This window comes from Bos indicus, chromosome 13 (genome assembly GCF_029378745.1).
Source record: "Bos indicus isolate NIAB-ARS_2022 breed Sahiwal x Tharparkar chromosome 13, NIAB-ARS_B.indTharparkar_mat_pri_1.0, whole genome shotgun sequence".
In the NCBI taxonomy this organism is placed as follows: Eukaryota; Metazoa; Chordata; class Mammalia; order Artiodactyla; family Bovidae; genus Bos; species Bos indicus.
The window spans coordinates 71,834,938-71,850,708 of NC_091772.1; the positions used below are offsets into that span (position 1 = coordinate 71,834,938).

General features: G+C 51.2%; 1 protein-coding gene and 1 long non-coding RNA gene across 13 annotated transcripts in view; one reads left to right on the top strand and one right to left on the bottom strand.

The window, feature by feature from the left end:
• PTPRT (protein tyrosine phosphatase receptor type T) overlaps nt 1-5,679 on the bottom strand; it is a 1,149,770-nt gene extending 1,144,091 nt beyond the window's left edge. For 11 of the 12 annotated variants that reach the window (XM_070801706.1, XM_070801700.1, XM_070801705.1 and 8 more), the window contains exon 1: nt 5,531-5,678. In XM_070801706.1, coding sequence (XP_070657807.1) covers nt 5,531-5,618 — 88 coding nt within the window. In that variant the 5' untranslated portion in view covers nt 5,619-5,678. Of the gene's footprint in view, nt 1-5,530 lie in introns of all 12 variants that reach the window. The other variant, XM_070801694.1, reaches the window with a different exon arrangement.
• A 6,220-nt stretch (nt 5,680-11,899) lies between these two features.
• LOC139186409 (uncharacterized) lies at nt 11,900-15,242 on the top strand. Its single transcript, XR_011569954.1, has 3 exons — nt 11,900-12,006; nt 12,703-12,835; nt 14,185-15,242. It is a non-coding gene; the product is annotated as an uncharacterized lncRNA (long non-coding RNA).
• The last annotated feature ends 529 nt before the right edge of the window (nt 15,243-15,771 follow it).

Genomic DNA, 15,771 nt, shown 5'->3' on the forward strand with positions numbered 1-15,771 from the left:
ACAAGCCAGGAGCTGGGATTTGAGAGTCACTCAACCATCAGCACCTCCCCATTTTCAAATCTTTCCATCACTCCAAAACGCTCTCTCATGCCCACTCGTGACAAATCCCTGCTCCCTTGCCCAGCCCCGGGCAACTACTGTTCTGCCTTCTGTCTCCACAGAGTTGTCTTTTCTGAATATTTAATGTAATATGTAATCTTCTGCGTCTGGCTTCTTTTGTTCAGTGTAATGTTTTCTGAGGTTCATCCAGTGCTGCAGCCTAGTATCAACAGCTGGTTCCTTTTTCTTGCTAGTAGTAATCCACTGGATGGACTCACCAGTTGAGGGACATCGGGAATGTTCCCAGCTTTTGGCGACCATGAAGAACGCTGCTACAAACACTCGCGTACGTGTCTGTGTTGACATATGTTTTCATCTCTGTTGGGCACATTCCTAGAAGCGGAATGGCTGGCTCCTATGGCACGTGTATGTTTAACTTTTCAAAGAAACTGCCGAACTGCTTACTGAAGTGGTGTCACCATTTTTTTTACCAACTCCCCCCCTCCCCGCCACATCCAGCCTGAAATGAAAATTGTAGGCTGAATATTCAAGAAATTGGAAATATTTCTAACTCTCCCCCTCATGCACCAGTGAATGTGTGTGTGTCAGACAGACTTCGGCAGTTTGACTCCAGGGTGAAAAATTAAGCCTAACGATGTGGACTTGCTTCCATGGATCAGTCACCTATCGATGGTAGATCTGGTTGGGACTTTGGAAAAGCCTTCACCTGGGTAAAGAGTAATACCTAGGATGCCCCAGGAGAAGGCAATGGCACCCCACTCCAGTGTTCTTGCCTGGAGAATCCCAGGGACGGGGGAGCCTGGCGGGAGGCTGTCTGTGGGGTCACACGGAGTCGGACACGACTGAAGCGACTTAGCAGCAGCAGCAGGAAACCCCAAGAGAAACAGTGCTGATATTTTGAAATAAAATCAGTCAAAAGGATCACCATTTCTCCTCACCTTTTCACACTCTGCCTTTTTGACACATTAATTCCCATTTTTCACGGCTGACTTCTGGCAGGTCTCTGGGGATCTATGCCTTGCATCCTCACTAGATCCCTCTATCTTTTTTAGCACCTGTAACTCTCACTGATAGATAATAAATAATTATTATCATGGTCATTTCTGCCTCTTCCAGGCAAATTAGAGTGTCCAGCAAGGCCACCTCCGAGGCCGAAGGCCGTCACCCCCACTGGTCACCCTGTCCGACCTGCACACATCACCCGGGATCCCCCGTCTCTTTGGCTGCCTCTGATTGCTCTTAATCCATAAAAAACCTGCAGCGTTCTTCCTCTCCAAACCAATTTGAATCCACTTTATAAGATTTCACGAGACACTCTAACCGCTTTCTAATATCTACACGGGCACTGCCTCCCAGCCCCAACTCTGTAACGTGCCTGCAGATGCTATTACACCTGTCAGGCATGGTTTGCTTTCAATAATCTCATAGCTTTTTATTTCTTGGAATGCCACAGCCCTCCATGTGTTTACTTAGTCTTTGCTTATTTGTCAAGTGCACCAAGCATCTTTCTCCCCACTGCCCCAGAGTGCCAAGCACTTGATTTCTAGGTTAGGTAAGAGAGAGAAATAGAGCAGGAGGCAGAGCCCGGAGGCAAGGAAGACAGTGTGAGGGGGTGGAAGGAAGGGAGAGAAGACACGGGCAGCCGCTTGCCTGCTACATCCTGCAATTGCTTGCTTTTCTATCTGTTCTCATTTACAGGATGTGTGCTTGGAAACAAATAAGCCTATCTTCGAATGGCCAAATGTATTAGTAACACCTGTTTCATTCCAAATCTCTTTCTAAAAGCGGCTTCAGAGAATCAAGAACCTCCCCCCCCCCCGCCCCCGCCAAAAAAAGGCGGGAACTAAAAATCATTACCAAAACTCAGCTAATTTTCAATTCATAACTGAGCTTAACACCGGTGTCCCCTTGGCCTGTGTACATACACCAATGCCAGGGCAAGTAAGAGAAAAGGCGCCCCTTGAGGACAAAGCAGCACAATGCACTCACTGCGCATCTCATCTCATCTGGTTTTGACAAAATCCAGCAAGGCAGCTACGTTCATTCTCACCCAACAGACGAGGAGCTGGGGATTCGAGGAGTAAATGAATGACTTGCCCACGCTGGCACACTTAGAAAGAGGCAGGAGCGGAATTCAAACTGAGGACTTAAGACTCCAAAGCTCATACCTTTTTTTTTTTTTTTCGCTCAATCAGGCTGCCTCCTGAGTTAAACTTCCCCCCCACACACCATAGTTGCCATGAGATTCTACCATCTCTTCATCACCATAAATAAATATGTATCAGGGACCCACCACCTATATGGCACTGCTCTTGTTTCCACAGCAACACGCTGCCAGAGTGTCATGGGAGTATCCCGTGTTCAAAAGAATGATGCTGTAATGTCCTGTGGCCGTGGCTCTGAAAGGCGACAGTCACACTACTACAGAGGACGCCGTCTCAGTCGGCAATCTGCAGTCTGCAGGAGCCGTGCTGGGGCTAGGCAAGAAGAAAAGGAGAGGAGAAAGGCAGCGGGCTGCAACCCAAGACGGTGGTCTGCTTTCGCTACGAACATGCTTGCGATAGTTGCTGAAACAGAATCCAAGCCAGGTTTGCACATTAATTGTTCTTTTATTAGGAAACAAATCAAGCAATCCAGGAGAGAAAGTCAAATTTGACTGTACTGCTAACAGCTCCCCAGAGGTAATGATTATCGAGTTAAATGACTACATTGCTAACAACTGCCATCGCAAGTCAGTCCCTCTCAGATCCATTTTTGCTCTCAATGTACAGATGCCAAAACCCACTAGTACATAAATGAATGATTCCCTCATCCATGTTTAACTGTCTCCTCCTTTCCTCGTCCCAAACCATGTTTTTTCCACACTTTTCAGAGGCTGATTTTAAATGCTTTTCTTTTTTTTTTTTTTTTAACCATCATCCTGGCTCATAAAACACATCTCACAAGAAAGAAAAAGGAAATTGCCTTTTGATGACAAGCTTTCACCACTGACTTTCGGACACCATGACCAACATGTTCCAGCAAAGCATATCACCCCAACTGTGTACTTGGATGTAAGCTTACAAACTGAAATTGTTTTTTGAGACTGGGAATTTCCAGATAAAAAGACTATGGAGAGCACACCACTGAGTTTTTAAACATATTATTTACCCAAACTTGCCAAAAGTTTTAAATCAGATTCTTTCGAAGAAATCAAACTGAGTCATATTTATACTAGATTTGGATATCAAAATGTCTCCATTTAGAAATAAAGTATGAAGATAAGTCCATTTTTAAAAGTCAACATTTGCAGCATTCCTGAATCTACAAGTGCAGCTGTTAGAAACCAGGGGAAAATAACTAACTTAAATGGTCTAGTTAGCATTAAACCAGAAAGACGAAATACCACGGAAAATTCACATTTTTACAAATGAGTGAGGCTCAGAATGCATCAAATCTCCAACACAAGCTAATCCCCTCTCATTTAAGGACTCCTTGAAACAAACGCAGCCACTTGCTAAGTATATGCTACACTGCGTCTGCAGTGAAGCCACTCTGCTCAGGAAAAATCAGAAGAAACATGGTTCCTTAACAGCAGATTTCTTCCCAAACTGTACTCCAGGATTGCTTTTCTTTCCCCAGTGTTCCGAAGAGCAAACAAAGAAAAGGTGCTTGCTCCTCACACTTCTCTAAATGTTTTAACAAAAGGCTGCTGAATAAACACATTACTCATTTAAAAACTGAAAAGAAGTTCTATTCCGGAGATGAAAGCAACTAGATTTGCATTTTACAGTTGTGGGCGAGCGCCACCTGGCGGGAGCATCCGGAAGCGGCGTGCTTCCAGCATCCGGCAGCTTCCCAAGCCCGGACGGTTTTTACCGCACGCTGCCCAAGAACGCTGCGAGACCCGTGGAGGAATATTTTTGATACTGATTCTCGCGGAGGGAACGTGAGTATCACTCACGGGTGGCAGGCCGCCCAGGCCCTGGAGGATAGTGAAATGTAAGTCATGAGTGATGCTTGGTCCCCAGTAATGCTCCCAAGCACCCTCCTTCCTTCCCTGCCCTAGCACACCTAACACAGATCCGAAAGGAGGGAAACAGAATTGTGCACCATCTTCAGAATGATGTGTGGCTGTCCCTCTTCTCTTACTGGCTAAGCCAACCTTTCAGCTTCACACACCTCGAAAGAAGTGTCCTAGTCCCCTAAGTTCCCAGCCACGAAGCAGGCTGTCCCCCTTCGCATAAGTCCCATATTCAGTTTCCATTTTGGAGTAAGGAAGACCCCAGTGCATTTCCCATGGAAGGTCACTCGAGCGGCTCTTACCCTCGGAAGCAGCCTATTTAAGGAGATTACACTGCCCACGGTTTCCTTCTCTTTCTCCTCGCTTTCAGCGTGATAATAGATGGGCACCGCTGTTAGTCATCAATTCAAAATGCATCGTATCCTAAGTCCCACCTGCTCATCTCTGCCTGCCCCTGTGATGCCGGCAATCTCCCCTCTGCGTGATCACACCTGAGCTAACTGGTGCTAAGAAACTTCAAAATGCTTCCGAACTTGGAGGCAAACCTGCACCACTTCCTCCCTTCTCTCCTTCCCCCACCGCCTACTCTTTGGGGGGCTCAGGGCTGGAAGCCGCCTCCGGTGGGGTCTGGGATGTGTGAGACCCCACCCGCCCCGGGTCCCGCTGGCCTCCGGTGCATGCCAACTTGCCATTAGGAGCACGCCAGGACAATCCCACACACACACTAGGGGAACTACGTCTATTCGCCTCCTTCCCACGGTCAAGCCCAAATACGAGTCCCCCAAACTTTTCTGGAGCAGACACGCTCACAGGTCAAAGCCGTGGCACCGAAAGGGCCTTAACGGGGGCGCCCGTTTACTTGGGATGGAAACCACAGGGTAGGAAGGAGGGCTCGCCGTCTCAGTCTTGAACACGAACACCCCCGCGGTGCTTTCAGGGGCGTAAGGACAAGCTCAGGGGCGCAGCGTGGTTAGAGAGAGTCTGGAGCCGCCTGGATCTCCCGGGTGAAAAGAAAAGCCACCTCCATGGCAGCCTCGGCCTGCTGGCGACCAGTCCTCCCCACGAAAAGCGCGCGCTGCCCATGAAGCTGCGGGGAGAGAACGCTCCCCCCACCACCACCCCGGGCGTCGATGCCGCTTCTCATCTCGCCGCCCCAAACACTCGAGTGACAGATTCCGACAAGTGGGAGGCGGCGAGCGGAAATATTCTCCGCAGCCGCAGAAAGTTACTCGAGCCCGGGTACCGGCAGCAAAGTAAAGCGGAGCACTTGACCGAACGCGGCCAGCCGAGGGACGCCGGGGGCCGGGCACTCTGGCCCGGGCGCGCCTGGACGCGGCAGCCCGCGGCTGCAGGCGGGGACCCGGGCTCCGGCAAACCCCTCGAGCCCGCTCAACTTTCTCCGCCCGGGACCCAGCGGCGGATGCCGGGATGCGCCGGAGAGGGAGCGGGGATCGGGGGCGCACTCACCTGCGGCGCTCTGCGCCCGGGCGCCGGGCAGCGGCGGCAGCTGCAGCCGCAGGAGCAGGCTGAAGGCGAGCGCGGCGAGGTTCGCCATCCGTGCGGCAGCGGCTCAGCCCCTTCCCGCAGGGGCCGGGGCCGGGACTGGGGCGGGCGCGGGGCGGCCCCGCATCGCCGACGCGGCCGCAGGCGGTGCGCGCCGCTGGGCTCCGGGAGCCGGCGCCGCTGCGCTCGGAGCCGAGGCGCGGCGCGAACTGAGGCGGGAGGCTGGGCGGGGGCGGGACGCGGGGCGGGGGGCGGTGTCCCCGGAGTCCTAACGCCGCCGCCCGCCCGCCCGGCGCTCCGCCTCGGCCGCGCACACACCCTCGCGCGCACGCCCGCGCCTCGCACACGCCCGCGCCTGGCCCACGCGGGCTCCCCGCGCACTCGCCCGGCCGGCCGGCTCGGGGCCGCTCTCTCGCACAGTCACGCGCCTACACGCAGCGCCCCCGCACCCACGCGCCCCGCGGGGTCCTCTCCTCTTCGCCCGGAGCCGAGCCACCGCGTCCACCGTCTGCCCGGCTGGGGCGCAGGTATCGGGGTGCGGTGGAGGGGAGGGAGAGAGGGAGCTGCCGTTTGAACTCGGAGTGGGCGAACAGGTGAGTAGGGTACGGGTGCGAGTGGGGGAAGGCCGAGGCAGCCGTCTGGACTCGGGACGGGGAGCCAGGTGAATGGGGGTGATGGGAGGGGGCTCTGCCCTAAACAGGAGCAGGTGTCCACTGGCGAGGGTCTCCGGCACGCCCTAAGATGAGAATTTCATGTAAGAGTCGTCACCGCCCCACAGGCACACATATAGATACGCGCACACACGCACACACACACTCTTCTGGGTGCATCGGTGCACCGCAGTCGTCCCCCACCCACCTCATCAGCCTCCCAGGCACCCCTCTTATTCGCTACCTCCCTCTTGTCGCTACCCCCAACTTGGGAGGCGGGCGAAGACTGGCCGTGAGGCATCCCAGCCTCTCACTGCCTTCGCCCTTCCCCTTTTTCCTGAGCCAGAACCCTGCAGCTTTTTCCTATTTCTTCCCGGTCTGAACAAAGACCCGGTTGAGGCTGAAAGCCTAAAACCATTGATCAGAGTCCGGGCTGTCCCTTGCAGCCCACAGGCAGCGACTCTGCCCTCCTGGGATCAGGGGATCTCATGGAAGAGACCAGGTGCCCCTTGGTTCTGGCTGAGGGCTTGGGCTATAAAAGCCAGAAGAAGGGTCTCTGGGCAAAGCTCAAGGGATTCACACTCTGTAAACCTGACCAGTCCCCTAACCCCCACCCCATCCCCGGCCTCATCTTTGCTGGGAGTCCAAGGATGGGATTGGATAGACTGTTGGGGAGAAATACAAAAGTCAGGTGTGCCGGGGGCTCTGGATTGAGTTGCTATGGCAGAGAACACAGTCTCTCTCCCCTGTACCCCAGATCCCACTAGATGCAGTGGGACACTTGCCTTGAATGGAGACCCATTAACTCCTCCCACACTGCACTGTTCTCCCACTCCTGTCTGGCTCCCCCACCACCTTCAAACGGTGAAGGGCTTAGACTAGCCTCGTGGACTAGCTAGTGCTCGTCTAGGCGGAGGCCCGGGTGTGGACCAGCTGCCTCAGAGATTCTTTATAATTTTACAGATTTCGATAGGGCACTAAACCATGTGCCCTGCTGTGCTAGTCTCTAGGGGCACAGAGGTGACTGGCTTTCAGGACAGCTGGGTTGGGAAGATACCATCTGCTCAGAGCTAAACAGCTGGCTACAGCGTCCATCAAACCCTCATCCAAGGTTTGTCTCAGGCAGAGGAGTTGTTAGCAAGGCCTGACCCAGGCCCATGACCTGTGACTCTGGACATGGCTGATCCTAGGCCTGACCCGGGAAGCAGGAAATTTCTAAGCCACTAGGGAGCTTCTGATTTCTTATAACTTGTCCTGGCTCCCTTTGGCTCCTCTTCATGCCCTCTCTCAAACTTTCTGGAAAAGCACAAAATGCATTTCTCAGTAGTGTCTTCAGAGCACAAGCCCTCCCATATCCACAGTCTAAAGGTGCTATATTGCTGCCCTAACCCACTGAGTGGGGTTCACGTGACCCCAAAATAAAGCTCCACTCCAGGGACTTCCCTGATGGTCCAGTGGGTCAGACTCTGCTTTCCCAATGCAGGGGGCCTGGATTCAATCCCTGGTCAGGGACCTAGATCCTGCATGGTGCAACTAAGACCTGGCACAGTCAAATATTTTTTAAAAAGCTGCACTCCCAAGGTCACCAAGCTGGTGAGCAGGACCATCACCTGCCCTTGTCACTGGACTGAACCTACCCCTGTTGAAGCCAGGGCTCTCTGTGTTTTGCCTGCTACCCTCTGCCTAGAAACTGATCCCTCTATTTCTTCAGGAGCCAAACCCACCACCCAGTGAGACTCTGACTCTGGTCCCACCACCGTGCCTTTGCACTTGCCGTTCTCTCTGCCTGGAAGGCCCTTCCCTGTGTCACCTCCCCGAATAGCTCCTTAAATGACTTCTGTAGCCGAGAGGCACTTCCTGCCCATGGCCAGTTGCCAAGGTCCCCTGAGACAGCCGCTGGGGTGATGCTTTTTACACAGTGGGGATGTGGTTTGTCTCCTGGGTCTTTTCCACAAGCCTGAGTTCTCAAAGGACACCTGGACACTTAAGACAGGGATGCTGGCTGATGGGAAGTTGAGGGGAGGGATGGCTCAGGGCCACAGATGACTGGCTTCTCAGAGGAGGGTCTTCATGGAAAGTGACAGCATCATCTCCCACCCTCCTTTGCGGGAACTTCAGTGCTGATTAGAAAGGAAGGGCTGCTTTCCCCTTTCCTTTCCCCGGGGAGCTGGGGGATCTTGACCACATGTTCACTCCTGGCTCAGGGCCAGGTTCAGTGTCAGTGCTGAAGCAAGGAGGCCAGGGCCTGGGTGAGCTTTTTGATGGCTTCAGAGGGCCCACTACCCCCTTTCAATTCCACTCAAGAAGGTGGCCCCTTCTCCTTAATCCCGTGGGACTGAGGGCAAGCCCTCTCTCAGCCCTGGTGTCCCTGTCTACACAGTGACTTCCCTTTCAGCTCTGGGGGCACCAAGACAGGAATGTTCAGACACTTTAGCTGCAGCTCTCTCAGCCCAAGCACGGTTTGAGGGGCAGCCTGAAGCACATATTCTTTCAACAAGGGAGTTGGCTGACTGCCATGTGCCATGGCCGGGCTGTGGGTGTGCAGCTTGAGCAGGAGACTTGGTCTTTGCCTTCCTGGAGCTTGCAGTCTAGTGGTAAAGACCAGACACGGAGAAGAGAGGTGAAGATCCGGAGGTGACCTCCATCTCCCCAGCCCTTCCCTCTGCCCCCAGTGATGGTCAGCCCTACAGTGGGGATCAGAGGACCAGGGAGAAGACACCTTGGGCCAGGATGCCTTACTTACCCATGGGGAAAGCCTGGTGATGTAGCTGTTTTATCTCCATCTTATCCACAAGGAAACTCAAAGAGGCTTCACCCTATGTAGGGAGGCAGCTGAGGAGCGGCCCTCCACTGGCGCCTTCTCTCTCCTTGCTGTTGTGCAGGGTACCTCTAGCCATTTAAATACAGAATTTAGAAATTCAGTCTTTAGTCAGACTAACCACATTTCAAGTGCTCAGGGGCTTTATGTGGTTAGTGGCTGCCATATTGGACAGCACAGATATAGACCATTTTCATTAACACAGAAAAATCTATTAGCACTGCTCAAACTACAGCCGATGGGCCAAACCTGGCCCACTGCCTGCCTTTTTTTTTTTAAATAAAGTTTTATTGGAACACAGCCATGCTTATTATTCATTTGTGTACTGCCTATGGTTGCTTTTAGCAGAAAGTTCTATTAGACAGTGCTGCTCTCAAGCAGAGGTCAGCAAACTACTGTAATAGGGAAGAATCTTTGTATTCTATTACGAGTTACTACTAAAGGGATGTTGCCTATAAGCTTAAATTATACATAATGGCCCATTTCTGGGAAACCTGCCTCCCAGATGAGTGTTACGCTAAAATACCTTTGTTTAGGACCACCTGTGAGTGGCTGCAGGAAAGAAGAAATTAGCACACTCCCTCAGGAGTCTGCCCAGAACCAGAAATGTTTTCGTTGACCCCCTCCACTTTTAGTATAAAAGAAGCCTGAATTCTAACTGAGGGTTCTTTGGGATGCTACCATCTTCTCCGTCTTGCTGGCTATCTAAATAAAGTTGCTGTTCCTTACTCCAGCAACTTGTCTCTGGAGTTTTTGGCCTGTCCTGCAGCAAACATTACAAGCTTGAACTCAGCAACACTACCACCTGTCAGGTCCTTTGTAAAGTCCTGCTTTGGGGTGCAGCGGTATTATTGGATAATGCATGTTTTTGTAGAACAGAATGGTTGGGTCGTGAGGTTCCACCTGAAAAATACTTACAGTTTTTTAGTTGCATTTGAGTTATTTACATTTGCATGTCTTGACAGAAAGTGTAGCCGAGCAGGATCCTATGGGGACTTCCCAGAAGAGCCCCTGATCTAGGTCCTCTGCCTGCCTCTTGTCTGTGGAAAAACTGTGGCCTCCTGGGCTTCCCTGAGGTCCAAAGAGTACATTTACTCAGAGAGGTGAGAAAATACAGAAAGAAGGGAAAATAGTCAAGCAGTACAAAATAATAATAGTTTAGCCGTTAAACAAATCCAAGGACTTTTAGTCCCTCCTAGGGGGCTATAGATAATATTCTGAGCCATGTCCTTTCCGCTGTTTTGCAGAGACTGAAACCCCCACCAGGAGGAAGAAGTTAACTCTGTGCCGCCCACAAGCACGTAGCCCCAGTCGGGTCGGAACCAGAAGGTTGATGACATTGACTCCTGATGACATTGACAACTGATCAGAAGGATGTCCACGAGCTGATCACACACCCCAGAATCCCCCTCCCTTATCCTGTCTTTAAAAACCTTCCCCTGAGAGCCTTCAGGGAGTTTGGGCCTTTAAAACACTAGCTGCCCTTTAAAACACTAACTCCTTACTTGGTTCCCTGCAGTAAACACTGCACTTTCCTTCACCAGAACCCAGTGTAAGTAGATTGGCTTGCCTGCACGTGGGAAAGCAGACCCAAATTTGGTTCAGTAACAGCAGCACTAGTGTTTATTAATATTTCTGCCATAAAAACATTATTCACATAAGCCAGAATCTAGCCCACCTCCTGTTTTTATAAATAAAGTTTTATTGAAACACAGTCCTGCATATTTGTTTACAATTGCCCTTGGCTGCTCTGGACACTGCAGAGGCAGAATTGAGTAACTGTGACAGAGATTATTTGGCCCCTTTCACTGAAAATATTTACTGTCCTTGCCCTTTACAGAAGTTGCCAGCCCCTTCTCCAGAGCAGTGTCACAGTGCAAGCTGACAATCATTGGTAAAAACTGGTTCTCAAAATGTGGTCCTTGGACTGGCGGCATCAGTATCACCTGGGAATGTGTTAGGAATGCAAATTCTTGGGCCCTACCCTATACCTACTGAATTAGAAATGCTAGAGGTGGGGCCCAAGAATGTGTTTTTACCAGTCTCCCAGGTGATGCTCCCAGGTGAGCATGTTTAGAAGATGCAAGCTCATGTTGAAAATCACAGATCTAAAACAGCCATGGAGAAAATGCCAGTAAGTGACTGGCAGAGAAAGGTGTCAGTGGGCTCCCAGGGCAACAGAAGAGTTGAAAAGATGTCAGGAGAGTGATGGCCCATCCGCTGCCTGGTCCCTCTGCAGCAAAGCCTTTGACGGCCCTTGGACCAGGCCATGCCAGCCGGGAGGGGACCTCTCACCAGCCACCTGTGCCAATGCCCAGGCCCCGTGCCTGGCGGCCCCGCCCTCCCACAGACTTGTCAGCGCGTTTGGAGCTGTCTCCACGCACAAATTCATGGACCAGCTGTCTCTTTTAATCTGGTTGCAAGATGAAACCATTAATAGATGTCAGACACATTGGCAATGATCTCTTCATTAATAATTTCCTCCTTTCTGAGAAAAAAAAATTAGTAACAAGCAATCATCAATAATTCAAAAATACAAGTTAACCTTTCTATTAGCAGAGTGGTTCTGCACACACCACAGACTCTTTCAGAGCCAATAGTTCTGGCTTAAATAATGTTTTTACAGCAGGAATATTAATATGTGTTAATGCTTTCTGTTGAAATATGCAAATCTAAATAACTCAAATGCAACTTAGAAACCATACGTATACTTCAAGCATAAGCTGATGATCTAACTGTTTTGTTCTGTAAAAACATGCATTATCCAATAACATTTCTGTGTCCAAAAGCAAAACTCTACAAAGGAATCACTTTCAGGTTTAGGCCTTTGTGGTTGGAAAGATTTCTCTTGTGCTGGATCGATGCTACCACCCTGTGCCTTTCTCCCCTCCAGAGTCAGCTTCTCTCTCTGGACAGACAGAAAGCCTGGACACACTTCCAAGTGGCTTTCACTGGATGTTGGTGTGCTCTCGGTAAGCCTTCTCAATCCCTTACATCAGGGGTCCCCAGAAACTGATGTAATAATAATAAAGTTCACAGTAAATGCTCTTGAATCACCCCGAAACCATTCCCACCCCGGTCTGTGGAAAAACTGCCTTCCACAAGACCAGCCCCTGGTGCCAAAAAGATGGGGCACTTGTGCTTTGCATCCTTCCTGGGCATCTTCTTTTATGATTTTCAGATGCCACCTCCACCGCCAACATCTGTTTCCTCTTCTAGAACATGCTTTATTTCAGTAACACTCCTCTAGTTTGGGATTAACATATATATACTGCTATATATAAAATAGATAATCAACAGGGACCTACTGTATAGCTCAAGGAACTCCACCCAATATTCTGCAATAACCTTTATGAGAAAAGAACCTGAAAAAGGGTAAATATATGTATAACTGAATGACTTTGCTGCACACCTGAAACTCACACACTGTAAATCAACTATACTCCAATATAAAAATTAAAAGGCCCTCCAGGTGAAGCCTTGCATCTGCTCACATTCCTTATACCTCCCTTTACCACCATGGTGACCATGAACTAGTCACTCTTCCTCTGCAGATCTTTCTCCCACTGGGGTCGTTATTCCCCCAGACTGAGCTGAGTAAGAATTAAGTGCTTTTATGGATGGTAGGACACCTAGAGGTCTCTTTTCCTTCCTCTGCTACTTCCAAGTCTTAGACTCACAAACCACTCCAGCCTTGACGCCATGCCAATATCATAGACACCTGGATGCCAACACAGCCTGGAGCACCAGCTGCCTCATCCTTGGGCCAAACCACCGGCACATGGTCCAGACCATTGGCAGGTAGGTCTCAGTGCCTGGGATGCTAGGGGGCATCTTGCTTTGCCTAAGTGGGTTCTGCCAGACAGCTGTTTCTTTTCATGGAAACTCACAGACACACACACACAACTAAGCGACGTGTGCCAAGCACCCACCATGGTTGCTTGTGTCTCCATCACGTGCGCAGCCCCAGGCTGAGCAACCGGGATGCCAAGGTAAGGTGATCCCCATCCACAGGCGCCCAGAGTCAGCCCCAGGGAGAGGTCACACAGCACACCAGGGGCAGGGGGGTGTTAGGGTCATGGACGTAATCAGTGGACATCCAACGTGATTGAGGCATGGCCCCAGCCTTCACTGCTTGCTTCCAGCAAGGTGCTTCTCTGATGAAGCAGGACAAAAGCCACGGTCTCCGTGGTAGCCTGGGGCCCTGTGGTTGGACACAGGCATTTCAGAGCACTGGGGTTCCCCAAGGCTCTCAGCTCCTCTCCTCGTCCCTGACTCTGGACTCTCAGATTCAGGAGGGTCCCAGGTAAGAGATGGACTCACCTGTTTGAGGCGGGCTGAACCTGTTGCTTCTCTGAATCCCCCTGCATCGAGCTGAGCTCAGACCTCAGCCCTGTTCTGCCTCCTGTCTCATCCCTCCCAACCCCACCCCACGCACAGCAGCCTGAGCGCTTGATGGAGAAGACCTTCAGCCCACAATCCTGTCACTCGCCAGCTTAAAGCCCTTCACGGCTGCCCCACTGCCCTCAGAATAAGGACATGTATACGCTACCACATGCAAAATAGCTTGCGGGAAACTGCTCTATAACACAGGGAGCCCAGCCTGGCGCTCTGGGATGCCCTAGGGGGTGGGATGGTAGAGTGTGGGGGGATGGGAGGGAGGCTCAAGAGAGGGGATATATATATTCTCATGACTGATTCGCATTGTTGTACAGCAGAAACCAGTACAACAGTGTAACACAATTATCCTCCAATTTAAAAAATAATAAGTTTCCTCATAGATTAAAAAAAAAGAATAAAGTCTAAATCCTTAATATGGCCAAAAAGTCCCCAAATGACTGAGCCTAGCCAGCCTTTCTAAGCCTGTCCCCTCCCTAATTCACCTTAAACTCCCCCACACAGAGTCCTCCTCGCCAGGTCAAGGAAGAAAGAAGGGCATTTGCGTGGCAGGAACTGCTAGGCAAACACTCAGAGATGCAGAGGAGTTTGCTCATTCCCATAGGCTAGGACGTGCCCAAAAGGCTCCTTCTCTCCTCTGACATTATTTACACAAACTCTTTACTCCAAGCCACAGTGGGTGACTCTCCACTGCCTCCTCTGTCTCTGCAATGCCAAATTCAAAATCCTCATCCCGCTTTATCCTTACCTAGGCATCCAAATCAGACAAGGCAAAGGCACCCCACTCCAGTACTCTTGCCTGGAAAATCCCATGGACCGAGGAGCCTGGTAGACTGCAGTCCATGGGGTCGCTAAGAGTCGGACACGACTGAGTGACTTCACTTTCACTTTTCACTTTCATGCATTGGAGAAGGAAATGGCAACCCACTCCAGTGTTCTTGCCTGGAGAATCCCAGGGACAGGGGAGCCTGGTGGGCTGCCATCTATGGGGTCGCACAGAGTCGGACACGACTGAAGCGACTTAGCAGCAGCAGCAGGCATCCAAATCCTCAACACTCAGCTTTGGGAGGACCCAGGGGCTGGACTGAGGTGGACGGAATGAAGAAGTGTCCAGCCGTTCCATGTCCACAGGACCACCTGGGCCGGGCGCTAACAGCAGTCTGATTACAGCGTGGCCACCGCTGCTCGTGTGTTGGCTTGGACAGAGTTTCTCTCCCAGGATCTCCCATGAGACTCCTCAGTGCAGTCTGATACAAAGGGAACATTGCCAGGCTCTGAAGTTTGGGGTTCATCAGTTCTGGGCTGAGTGAGGATTCTGAGTTATCAAAAAGAGCTCCTGGGGGATCCCAGGATCAGGGACCATTGGAAATGTCACCTGACGCATCTCACTCTGAGCACCCGGGAGCCTTGCTCTGGTGAGTTGACCTCCCCACAGGTCTTGACAGAAGGAGCACTGAACCTCGTGTGTGGAGACACTTCATCCTGATCTATTTGGCCCCGCTAGGCAAATTTGGCCCTCATCAACATATATTGAATGCTTTCTGGATGTGCCTGGGGGCTTGGCGTTGAGGATATGAGGATGTGGACACAGTCCTGACACTGCAGAGGCAGCCACCCTCATGGAGAAGGCAGCTCTGCAGGTGCTCCTTCTGTGGAGCAGAACCAGGAGAGAAGGCCTGGAGGCTTCAGAAGCCTGCCTGCCCCCAGTGCCAAGCCTGCTCCAAGTGGGGCCTGAGCCTCAGGAATGATGGACACTGGACCTTTGAGGAGAAAATGGGATCGAGAAGTATGAAACAAATGATACAGAAATAAAGCCTCTTTGGGGGATGGGGGTGGGGGTGGTGGGAGCGGAATAAAATCATATTTTTTAAATGTGTATTTGTTTTTATTTATTTGACCACACCAGGTCTTAGTTGTGGCACTCAGGGTCTTCTATCTTAGTTGCAGCACGTGGGATCTAGTTCCCTGACCAGGGATCAAACCCAGTCCCCCTGCATTGGGAACAAGGAGTCTCAGCCACTGGACCAGAAGAGAAGCCCCTCAAATCCTATTGAGGGACTTCAGGGTAGGGTCAAGTGCTGGGAGGACTTTAACATCTGATGTCTGCGGTCTGGCCAGCTTCATGATGGCTAAAAGCAAATGCCTCTTTTTTTTTATTATTTTTTTTTTAAGAGAGGCTTCCTAGGCAGCTCAGTGATAAAGAATCTGCCTGCCAAGCAGAAGACTTGGGTTCAGTCCTTGGGTGTGGAAGATCCCCTGGAGAAGGAAATGGCAACCCACTCCAGTATTCTTCCCTGGGAAATCCCATGGACAGAGGAGCCTGGCGGGCTACAGTCCAT